This window comes from Triticum urartu, chromosome 3A (assembly GCF_056163025.1).
Source record: "Triticum urartu cultivar PI428250 chromosome 3A, HENAU_Tu73, whole genome shotgun sequence".
In the NCBI taxonomy this organism is placed as follows: domain Eukaryota; kingdom Viridiplantae; phylum Streptophyta; class Magnoliopsida; order Poales; family Poaceae; genus Triticum; species Triticum urartu.
In genome coordinates this window covers 214,904,344-214,916,528 of record NC_141875.1, presented here as the reverse complement: position 1 = coordinate 214,916,528, position 12,185 = coordinate 214,904,344, and the positions used below count along the sequence as shown (strand labels likewise).

The window sequence follows — 12,185 nt, the reverse complement described above, 5'->3', positions numbered from 1 at the left end:
CATCTCCACCGTCGACCTCCTCCAGCCTTCATGGGCTACCGTCGACCTCCTCCAGCCTCCACAGGCTCCTATCCATCCAGCCTCCACCGCGCGCTACTCCACCGGCTACTGTTCGACCACCCCTCCACGGGCACCCCTCCACCGTCCACTGTTCATCCAGCCCTCCACTCCACGGGGTCCTGTTCAACCACCCCTCCACGGGCACCCCTCCATCGTCTACTGTTCATCCATCCCTCCACCACACCACGGGGTCCTGTACATCCAGAGGCAACGCCACCGCTCACTGTTCATCCACCCCCCCCCCCGCAACGCTCACTGTTCATCCCAGAGGCAGCATCGATCGGCTTCAGTTAGCAGCAGTAGCGAACGAATCGCTCGATTGGGTTCAGTTAACAGCCATTGATCGATCGCTCGGGTTCAGTAACGCGTACCTGCATTGCAATCGCTCGGGTTCAGTTAGAGCCCAACGCCTCGCTTGGGTTCAGTTCTAGCCAACGCCTCACACACACGCGCGCACGTGTACGAGAGAAACGCGCATCGCTCGGCCCCCGACCTCCCACCGTAACCGGGAACTCCCTGAAATTTTCCTCCCCCTCGCTTCTACCACGGTTTTTTCCGTCATGGACATCCCAAAGAATGTCATGGAGCTGCGTCTCCGGCCCACCCAGGATGAAAAGCCCATTTTCTGTCATGATTTTTTGTCATAGAAGTAGGAGCCCACCACATCTATGATGATACCGGGTTTTGTCACAATTATCATCATAGAAGTGTCATATGTATGACAGAAAAAAATTTCGTTCGGCCCAAAATGTCACGGATGTGTCTTTTTTTGTAGTGTAAGCATGAATGTTGCGCCTAATCTGACTGTGAAAACAATTCTGGACACAACGCTGATAAGTCGCCTGAGCACTCTTGAGCCCAAAAATCATAGAAACATAGTAGAAAGCCCCAAAAGGTGTGATGAAGGGAGTATTCTCTTGGTCTTTAACTTCCATCTTGATCTGATGATAACCGGAATAAGCACCCAGGAAGCATAAGCTCTCACAACCCGTCGTTGCATCAATGATCTGGTCGATACAAGGGGGAGCGAATGGATTACTTGGACAAGCCTAGTTAAGATCTGTGTAATCAACACACACACACACGCCATGTGTCATTTTTCTTAAGTATAAGCACAGGGTTAGCCAACCACTCAGGGTGAAAACTTCCACGATAAACCTGGCTGCCAAGAGCCAGGCTACTTCTTCTCCAATAGCTTTACGTCGTTCTTCATTGAAATGACGAAGGAACTGCTTGACCGGCTTAACTTTAGGATCCACATTAAGGTGGTGCTTAATGAATTCTCTCGGTACACCCAGCATGTCGGAAAGTCTCCATGCAAAGATGTCTCGATTCTCATGGATGAACTCGATGAGCGTGTTTTCCTATTTAGGATCCATATTAGCCCCCATAGTGAACAGCTGAGATGAGTCGCCAAGGACAAAATCCACTTGCTTGGTATCATCAGCCGACTTAAACTTCAACAAAGGGTCATGTTCAGTGCTAGGCTTCTTTAGGGGTGTCATATCAACCGGGTCAACATTCTCCTTCCAAAACTTGAGCTCCTCAGTAGCACAAGCCGACTTTGCATAAGCCGCATCTCCTTCTTCGCATTCTAGAGGAACCTTCCGATCACCATGTAATATAATTGTCTCGTTTGGCCCTAGCATCTTAAGCTACAGATAAATATAACAAGGGCGAGCCATAAACCGAGCATAAGCCGGCCGTCCAAACAGAACGTGATATCGACTCTTAATCTTGACCACCTCAAACCACAAGGTCTCTACTTGGTAATTACGGTCATCACAAAAAGCCACTTCAAGCGATATCTTCCCCACAGGAAAAGCCAACTTACCAGGCACCACACCATGGAAAACTGTAGAGGACGGCTTGAGATGCTTGTCAGTCAGATTCATTTGGTGAAAGGTATCATAGTATAATATGTTGATGCTGGTACCACCATCCATAAGCACTTTTGTGAACTTATAGTCGCCCGCTTGAGGGGCTACCACCAATGCCAGATGATCCGGATTCTCAACCCGAAGCGGGTGATCCTCCCAACTCCATGTGATCGGATGCTCTGACCATCGTAGGTATTGGGGTACTGTCGGCTCAACAGTATTCACTGCGCGCTAATGAACCTTATGATCTTGTTTGCAAAGACTTGTGGTGAAAACGTGGTATTGACCTCCGTTGAGCTGCTTTGGATTACTCTGACATCCTGACTGATTATTTTGCTACTCGTTACCCTGACCAGACTGCTGATTATAACCACCCTAACCCTGATAGCCAGAGTTTGAGCCACCACCACCAAAGCCGGACCCTTGACAGCCGGATCCTGACCCACCTGGCGGGCCATTGCCATTATCCTGATGCTGGTTCAGGCTGTGATTTATGTACTCCCGCATAATGAAACAATCCTTCCATGCATAAGTGGATGGCCTGTTGGGAAGACTATGCTTCGGGCACGGGTCATTAAGCGCTGCATCAAGATTAAAAGGCTTTGCTCTGCCAAAAGGTGGCTTACCATTACCGTTGCGGCATTGGTTTTTGTACCCAGTGTGAGTTTTAGCCACTAGATCTGACCCACCGTCGGGGTGTTTGTGTTTACCACCGTTACCCTGCTTGTTGCCATTATGCCCTACCATATTCTGCTACTGCCCCTTTTCCATTGCCATGCTTATTTCCCTTCTTGGATTTCTCATCATTAGATCCAGGGTCTTTTGTGTTATCAGAGTGTGCATACTTAATGAGATCCGCCATGAGCTCGCCCATATCAGTGCTATAACGCTTAAGCTGCCCGAATTTCTGCTTAAGGGGAACAAAGTGACAGTTGTTCTCCAAGACCAGAACCGCCTGACCTGCCAAAATACTATCCGACGAGTGAATAATAGCAGAGACCCGCTGGACCCAATGGTGGGCCGACTCATCCTCACGCTGCACACAGTTATCCAGATCGATAATCGTCAGAGGATGCTTGCATGTCACATGAATATTTTGATGAAACATGCCTTCAACTCTACCCATAAGCTGACAGAATTAGGAGGTAAACCTTTTAACCATGTACGAGCTGGCCCATCCAACATCATAGTAAGTATTTGGCACATACAGCATCACTGACATCCAACATCTCCATGGCTAACTCATAACTCTCAATCCAACCTTCAGGAGGGAGATCAGTTGTATAATTAGGCACTTTGCGAGGACCCTTAATGTCTTTAGGCAGGCATTCATTACGCAAAGCCGGTACTAAACACGGCACTCCAACCGTCCTGGAAATCATCCCGGCCCCTACTAAGGATGAAGGGGTCATCGCAGGCTGCTGATAAGCCCCCTGTTCAGCCACTGCCGCCGCCTCATGGCGAGCTCTGGCTTCATCCACAATTGCCCGAGCATTGGCCATTGGGTTATCATCACGAGGTGGGTTATCAACACGGGGCGGGTTGCGACGCCGTTCACTGTTGGAAACTGCAGGCGACTCAACGTGTCGGTTGTAACTCCGGCTTGGAAGAGGAGTTGAATGTACCCGATCACGGCTGTAGGAATAGGCCTCCTGCTATGTGATGGCTGTCTATAAAAGCTCAACTGCGTTCCGGGTTTCAACCGCGACTGGTGACTCGCGAGTAATAGGAATCGCCGCTAACCAGGTCGCTGCTGCTAACATGTTATCCACCGGGTTAGAAAAATGCTCGGGGGGGGGGGGGGGCATCAGGACACGCGGAGGCGGTGTTTGATTCGGGGGTTAGGTGCCTGATCTTCCCTCCGTGTCGACTCAGGTTGGCGAGGCTGGGCTGCCGCCCAGCTCTTTGGCATATCCGGGTTTAACTGAGGATTTACCCGTGCGTCTGGAGTGCTCGGACCCGCCCCAGGGGTGTTGAACAAACACCTTGGGTCATACGTTGGTGGTAGGAGACTTTGATACCTTCTCTGGAATACTACGTTAGATGCATTCTGATCCAAACTCAAACGCCAAGCATTCGCCTAACGCTCTGCTTATGCATCAATCTGAGCCTTCAGTGCAGCTGTTTGGTTGTTCTCAGCCACGATATCCTCTTGGACCCTTGTTATCTCCTCACGAATCCTCGTGACCTCTGCGTTGTGCTCTGCTTGATTTGCCGCAGTGACCTCCATTGCCAACAGAGCCATCAAGGTACCCATGAGATCCACCAGCACTTGAGCTGGTGGCCTACCTGACATGGATCCACCAGCCCTTGTCGCGGCCGGGTCAGAAACTGCCGCAACCGCTGTTGAAGAATTGAGAGTCGGCCCTGTGCCAGCCATAAAGATAGCAGCCCTGCTCGGTGGCTCATAGGTGTCCGAAATAATATGGCCATCAGAATAGCCCCCAAGCCTGCCATCTTGAAGCTGATAGATTGACTCCGTCTCTCTAGTTGAGGACTCATCACCTGAGTAGATGAGTGTCTCTCCCTAGATGCAGAATTTTCCGCAAGCTCCAAGCCTTGCGTGAAACCGGCGAAGACACGCTTTCGGTCGGGTTAAACCCAGGCAGTTTGCATGCGCCGAGTCGACTCGATGAGGTCGGTGCAGGTGTCCGGCTCAGGCTCAGATTCGCCAATTTTGCCGATGAAGATGTGAATTCTGCCGAAGGGGACCTGGTACCCGTACTCGATTGAGTCGGCCTCGGGGCCCTAGCCAGGATCGTCGATGTACAACTTGCCGCGATGACTCTTGGTCATCTTGCCAATGGCGTATCCCTCGATCCTTGGGAAAGAGCCCTTCAATAACTTGAAAACCACCGTGCGCTGGCCCCATGGTGGACACCAACTGTCGAGGGGTTAACATGGTAGATGCCCTCATGAAAGTACTTAGGTGTGAAGCCATGACTACGACGATTAGATTAAAGGGGTTGAGCGGGACGAGAGACATGAGTTTACCCTGGTTCGGCCCATCACGGTGGAGGTAAAAGCCTACTCCTGCTCTTGTTGCTATTGCTTGAGTATCGATTACAAGGGAGCGGATTCGCTTGACCTAGCTATCGATTGATTGTAATTTGAGTTTAACCCGCCGCAGGGACTCGCCTTTATATACACAGGTCGAGGCCCTGTCTTACAAGAGTCCGGACCGGCTTATACTTCATAACCGACACCGGCTCTACATCATCTTGCCTTCTTGGTCAAGTCACCGTTGGGCGGCTTACACCTCCGGGTCACGCACTGTCTCCGGGTCTTGGGCCTTCGGTCGGCCCGCCTCGTAAGTAGCCTCCAGGCTTCATGTCTTGGCTTCTTGGGCCCGCTTATGCTTATTGTTAACTCGCCAACAGCGTAACCCGGCCCCTCCTGGGCGGGTTACACCGCGGGGTTATATCCCCAACAATACCCGACTAGGATCTGTAATCCTAGGACCACTGGTATGATATATAAGTCGAGGGTCGTGCTCGTCGATAGAAATATTACAATCCCTTGGTACTCGTCTATACTTTGTACACACCCCAATGCAATATATGAGAGTAGGAGTAGGTTATTATCTCCATTGTGAGAGCCGAGCCTAGGTAAAACATTGCTTCTTGTTACCATCCAGCCCAATCGCTTAGCTAGGATACCATACCGAGGGATCTGCCGAATGTAGGTCCGACAGTGGTGGCCCATGCAGGTCCTGCTAGGTGAACGTAGGGACTCGATGGGAGTTCAGATCGAAGCTCAGATCGGTTCCAGTGTGACCTTCGTGTTGGGGTAGATGCTCATCTCTGATGTCACCGCCTTCATCTTCGACTGGTCACCTCAGCCAGGTCGCGAAATCGCCCGGGCTGATCTCGAGAGTTTGGCGTCATGCCAGATCCAGGAGCAGCAGGAGCCGGTTCACGCAGACTCAATGTTAGATCGGATCCATGAGTTGTCAGAGAAAGTCAAAATTTAGACCCACCCAACACCCATCTCATTGCCAATGTCGAGGAGCTCACTCTCCAAGAGGGAGTCATCGAGGATGCAGAAGACATGGAGGAGGAAACCGACGAGTCCGTAGGCAACCAATTGTCAACACGGCGCCCTCACATCGGTGGCAGATGACTTCGAACTATGAGTTCTACATGGTGGACAAGAACCCCACAAGCCAAGGCTCGGGGCAGTGGCACGGAGAATGATCCCGAGTACATGACCGGAGAGGAAAGTGAGCCCACAAGGGATTCGTTCATCTAGTGCTACATGATGTGGATGTGGAAGGAGAACCGGATGTCGGGTGCAGGGAATGAAATTGGCGGCGGCGATCAAAAAGTGAGGGTGAGGAAGGGATAACCAGGTAGGAGGTGAGAAGGGGAAAGGAAAGAATTGGGATGGGTCAGACCTGGAGATTGGAGGGGAAATCAGGAGTTCATATTAGATTGATAAAGAAATGTCGAAATCAAGTTAACCTATAAATAATTATTCTTCAGCTGAGGAAAACCCAAACGTTACTTTCATGATTCCACTGAAGTACTCCGATTAACTGTCTTCTGTTTTTCGGGCTCAACTGAGAAAGTCTAAGCAAAACAACATTTACATGCGCCTTCCTATTTTCACGTAGGGCCAATAGTTGGCGCCAAGCCTATTCAAGGCATCCCTCCCCAACCGCACGTCTCTTTTCCCCCCACATGCCTACCCACCATCGCCGCCGCCGCGCCACCATCGTCGCACCCCGCCAGACCGTCGCGCTGCCGCTGGCAGCGCCGACCACCACATGACACAGCCTCCGCGACGACCCACCGCGACCGCCGAGCCAGTCTTCCTCGGCGCCACATCCATCCCAAGTCCATGGCCCGAGCCGGCCACCAACATCCCCGTCTTTCGGCACCCGCCTCCCCCGCCGCCGCCGCAGAAGCACCCGCACGGGAAGCACCGGTCCCGCCCCGCCCGCCTCATGCGTTCGGTGCGCGCCGCATTCCGTTCGTTCCCAATTCTCCCGGCACCGTCCTGCCGTGGGATGCCGTCGCTGCCCCACCTCCCGAGCCTCAACGGTGCCAGCCTCGTCAGGAACCAGTTCCATGGCTCTACGCGCACCACGGGGACGCTGTACGGCCGCCGGCGGTCGCGCATCACCATCGCCTTCCACGACAACCCGGGCAGCCCGCCGGGATTGCTGTTGGAGATGTGCGTGCCGACGGCCAAGTTTATCCAGGACGTCAGCGCGGCCGGCATGGTGCGCGTCACGCTCGAGTGCGACAAGCAGCAGCAGTACCAGCATCAGCACGCGGGCGAAGCGTCGCCGGCGCAACGGCAGCTTATGGACGAGCCGACCTGGTCGGCGGAGGTGAACGGCGAGAGCGTGGGGCACGCGTCTCGGCGGGAGGCGACGGAGGAGGACGAGCGGGTGATGCGGCTGCTGTACGCCACGTCCATGGGCGCCGGCGTGCTGCCGGACGACGTGGCCGAGTATGCCAACGGCGAGCTCACGTACATGCGCGTGCACTTCGACCGCGTCGTGGGATCCAAGGACTCTGAGACGTACTACATGTACAATCCCGAGGGCACCGCCACCGGGCCGGAGCTCACCATCTTCTTCGTTAGGAATTGATTAGTTAATCTTATTCTCCTCCACCCTTATTTTTCTCTTCGATTTGTTTTATCATCTCCCCAGTCTTCTCTGTTTATTTTACGTATGTGTGCATAGATTGTACCGACTTATTATTATTTTAGCCTAGATTGTTTAAAATAAGTACAAAATGTATAACTGGAAATTTTTAGAATAAAAGTTCTCGCTTGATATTATTTATAAAGGAAAATGTTATACATCCTAGGTTCGCTCCGGAGCAAACACGCGTGATACAAAAATAGTTATGCGACGTCATGAACAAATCTCCACACACACCTCTGCTCACAAATCCATCATGGAGCAACCGTTCACTCCAATACTTCATCGCTCGAACGATTTTCTCATGCATATGTCACACCACCTACACCTACCTGTCCATTTTTCGACAATGTGCTAGCCATGGCGGCTCTCCATTTTAAGCACAAGCCGCAGTGCACCCCGGAATGTCAATGTCGTCCTCGCCGAGCACCTCCCCTAAAAAATTCATCTCCAGATCCGGACGCCGCCTCACCGCCAGCCTCCAAGGGCAAGACCCCGATCTTTGTCGCCGCCGCCATCAAGCCCTTGCCTTGGGTCCCTCGCTGGTGTAGCCACTGCCGCCGCCGGCTGAGACAACGCCTATCCTCGCTACCAATACCCAAAATCTCCCTCCCCTAATCAATGTTTGGTCTGTGACATGTGCAATGCGGCAGCGCCACCCTTGTTGTTTGACCGTAGAGAGTCACCATCATCATGCACTACTAGGCTGAGGCCGCGATGGTTGAAGTGGTTATAGCCATCTGAGTACCGCCACATCAACAACCTCGCCATCTCCCACCCTCAAGCTCCGTCGTGTCATCGACCTCGTCAACGTTGTCCTCCCTGTAGGGAAACGTTGCATGGAAAACAAAAAAAAATTATACGGAAACGCAAGATCTATCCATGGAGATGCATAGCAACGAGAGGAAGAGTGTGTCTACGTACCCTCGTAGACCATAAGTGGAAGCGTTTAACAACGCGGTTGATGTAGTCGTACTTTTCACGATCCGATCATGATCCAACTGATCACGTGCCGAACGGACGGCACCTCCGAGTTTAGCACATGTGCGGCTCGATGACGTATCCTCCTTCTTGATCCAGCAAGCGAGAGAGGAGAAGTAGATGGGATCACAACCAACACGACGGCGTGGTGGTGATGGTGGTGGTGGAGTACCGACAGCGCTTCGTTAAGCGTCGCCGGGACAAGGCGGTGGAACTATGGAGTAACGAGAGAGAGGGGGGCGCCAAGGGCTTGGTGTGTCCTCTTGGGGCGCCCCCTCCCCTCTATATATAGGTGGAGGGGCGTGGGAAACAGCCCCTCCAAGCCCTAGGGCGCAGCTAAGGGGGAGAGGACTTCGACTCCAAGTCCAATCCTATTCCTACCAGGACTCCTTCCTTTTTTTGACTTCTCTAGCCACATGGGCTTTTGAGGACTTGGTGCGCCTAGCCCAATAAGGTTAGGGCACCTCCCCGCAGACCATGCTAACCCTTGGGTACTGGTGGATCCACTAGTGGACTTTCAGGCCCCTCCGGAATCCTCCAAAACCTTCTAGAAGCTTCCCGGTACAATACCGAAAAAACTGCACTTTTTTCCGGAACCCAAAATATGACTTCCCATATATAAATCTTTACCTTTCAACCATTCCGAAACTCCTCGTGACGTCCGGGATCTCATCCGGGACTCCGAACAACATTTGATTACCACTCATCAAATATCCCAATACTACTCTAGCGTCAGCGAACGTTAAGCGTGCGACCCTGCGGGTTTGGGAATTATGTAGTCATGACCGACGCACCTCTCCGGTCAATAACCAATAGCGGGACCTGGATGCTCCATATTGATTTCTACATTCCATGAAGATCTTTTATCGGTTGAACCTTTATGACAACATATATAATTCCCTTTGTCTGTCGGTATGTTACTTACCCAAGATTCGATCGTCGGTATTCTCTATACCTAGTTCAATCTCGTTACCGGCAAGTCTCTTTATTTGTTCCTTAATACATCATCTTGCAACTAACTCCTTAGTCACTTTGCTTGCAAGCTTCTTGTGATGTGTATTACTGAGAGGGCCCAGAGATACCTCTTCAATACATGGAGTGGCAAATCCCAATCTCGATACATGCCAACTCAACAGACACCTTTGGAGATACCTGTAGAGCATCTTTATGATCATCCAGTTACGTTGTGACGTTTGATAGCACACAAGGTATTCCTCCGGTATCCTGGAGTTGCATGATCTCATGCATTAAGAAAGTTGTAGCAATAAACTAAACGATCATATGCTAAGCTAACGGATGGGTCTTGTCCATCACATCATTCTCTTAATGATGTGATCCCGTTATCAAATGACAATACATGTCTATGGATAGAAAACCTTAACCATCTTCGATCAACGAGCTAGTCTAGTAGAGGCTTACTAGGGACATGGTCTTTGTTTATGTATTCGCACATGTATTTAGGTTTCCGATCAATACAATTATAGCATGAATAATAAACCTTTATCATGAATAAGGAAATATAAATAACAACTTTATTATTGCCTCTAGGGCATATTTTCTTCACTCCCTTCATCAACCCTGCCTGCTACACCCCATTTTGCGTGTGTCAGCGTACTAAAACATGGGTGCATTAGTACTCTGACCTATGCACAGACAGTGGTAGCCTTCCTGGTGGCAAGGGCTTGCTGGAGGATGGATCTGATCAAGACTCAAGGCTTGGTTGTTAAAACCATGAAGAAGACCTCTAGGCAGGTGATCGAGAAGTACTAAGACTGTAGTGAAGATCAAGCATCAAGTTGCCGGCAAGCTATATACCGGCAAGTAAAGGACCGACAAGCTCTATGCTGGCAAGCTCCTTCTGCCTCTCCACCGCTCCACCTCAGCGACCAGCTAGTCGCTTGTCAATAGGAGTCGAGCGGGCAGGCACTTAGGTGAGGCTTGTCGGGGCACGTGTGAGCACGCCGCCTGAAGATCAACTTTAATGACACCCGTCCCAGGAGCGTGTCAATACAATAGGAGGTAGCCGGACTGACGGCACAGCGCACTACTAGGAAAAGGGCTATAGATGAAATTGACACTAATGGCGCACCAGAGAAGTGGTGCGCCACTACTATATACTAATGGCGCACCATGTGCCGATGCGCCATTAGTGTGGAAGACACTAATGGCGCACCAGACAGAAGGTGCGCCACTAGTAACAATTTTTTTTCATTTTTTCAAACATACTAATGGCGCATCCGGGCAAAGTGCGCCATTACTAGTTCTAACTAGTAATGGCGCACCATCCATAGAGTGCGCCACTACTGTATTTTTTTTACTCTTTTTTTGCAAAACTACTAATGGCGAACCGTGGCACAGTGCGCCATTACTAGTTTAAACTAGTAATGGCGCACTATGCCACGGTGCGCCATTAGTATATTTTTTTATTTTTTTGCAAAACTACTAATGGCGCACGGCTAGCAGGTGCGCCATTAGTATGTTGGGTTACTAATGGCGCATGGCTGGGTGGTGCGCCATTAGTAACCTGGGACCAGCTAGATATTTTGGACAGCCACACCTACACACTCACTTGTCGGCTGCCTCCTCCTCCTCACCTCATTTGCACCATTGATTCATCAAAATTAAGTGGTGAAATTACATTTTTTTTGATAGGTAAGTAAGGGGAAAGCTATCTTCATGTTGTAGATCTACTTTTTTTCTCCCTAGCTCGCTCCAACAACGTGCACATGCACTTTTTGTGGCCTAGCTAGATCTATGTATGTTTGTGGTGTTGCATATGTTTGTGGTGTTGCATATATGTTTGTGTTTGCAGGTACCAGTATTTCAAATGCGATAGTTGCCAATATTTTGCCGGAATGTTGATTCATTTCCGTTTCGGCGAGAATTTTGGCACTATGCATTCTTTTTGGTCCTATTTTTAGGGAAAGTCATGCCAAATTTTTTCTTGATTCTAAAATATCATTTTGCTCTACCCAGCAGGCGACCATAGTCTGCACGATGACCGAAGGCATCGTGAATAGGTTTTTGAGCTCCGCAAAGGCCGATATGCTTCAAAAGAATGAGACGGAGATAAGATGTCCATGTCGAAGATGCAAGCTGAAGAGCCTTATTGCGGACCCGGACTCCGGGCAGGTGCGGGACCACCTGCTCTTGCGTGGTTTCATGGATGGCTATCGGTGGCAAGGTGATGAAGATGACTATGAAGTCGTCCATGGGGGGCGGGCAAGAAATGAGGAAGGGCAGCAAGACAACCACCGCGGCTCGGACGGGCGAGAAGACGAAGAATCTCCAGGACATGATCACGACGGTGATGTTGTACATAGTCATCATGTAGAAGATGCTGGACATGATGATGAGGAAGATGCCGGAGCAGATGAAGGGCATGATCATGAAGATGAAGATGCCGGCGGAGCAGACGACGATGGACCATCGATGGGCTGGGTGCAGGACCCTCATATTCAAGAGCTGCTTCTCAAGCAGACGGATAACGCAAGAGCTGCCGCCCAGGAGAAAGCCAAGCTGGATCAACTGGAGATAGACGCAGTTACTCCATTGTATGAAGGATGGAGGCCCGAGGATACCCGTCTGAAAGTAACGCTCATGGC

General features: G+C 50.8%; 1 protein-coding gene across 1 annotated transcript; it reads left to right on the top strand.

The window, feature by feature from the left end:
* The first annotated feature begins 6,616 nt into the window (after positions 1-6,616).
* Positions 6,617-7,744, top strand: LOC147979251 (protein MIZU-KUSSEI 1-like). Its single transcript, XM_087516718.1, has one exon. The coding sequence runs from the start codon at positions 6,709-6,711 to the stop codon at positions 7,540-7,542; it is 834 nt and encodes a 277-aa protein (XP_087372844.1). The 5' UTR covers positions 6,617-6,708; the 3' UTR covers positions 7,543-7,744.
* The last annotated feature ends 4,441 nt before the right edge of the window (positions 7,745-12,185 follow it).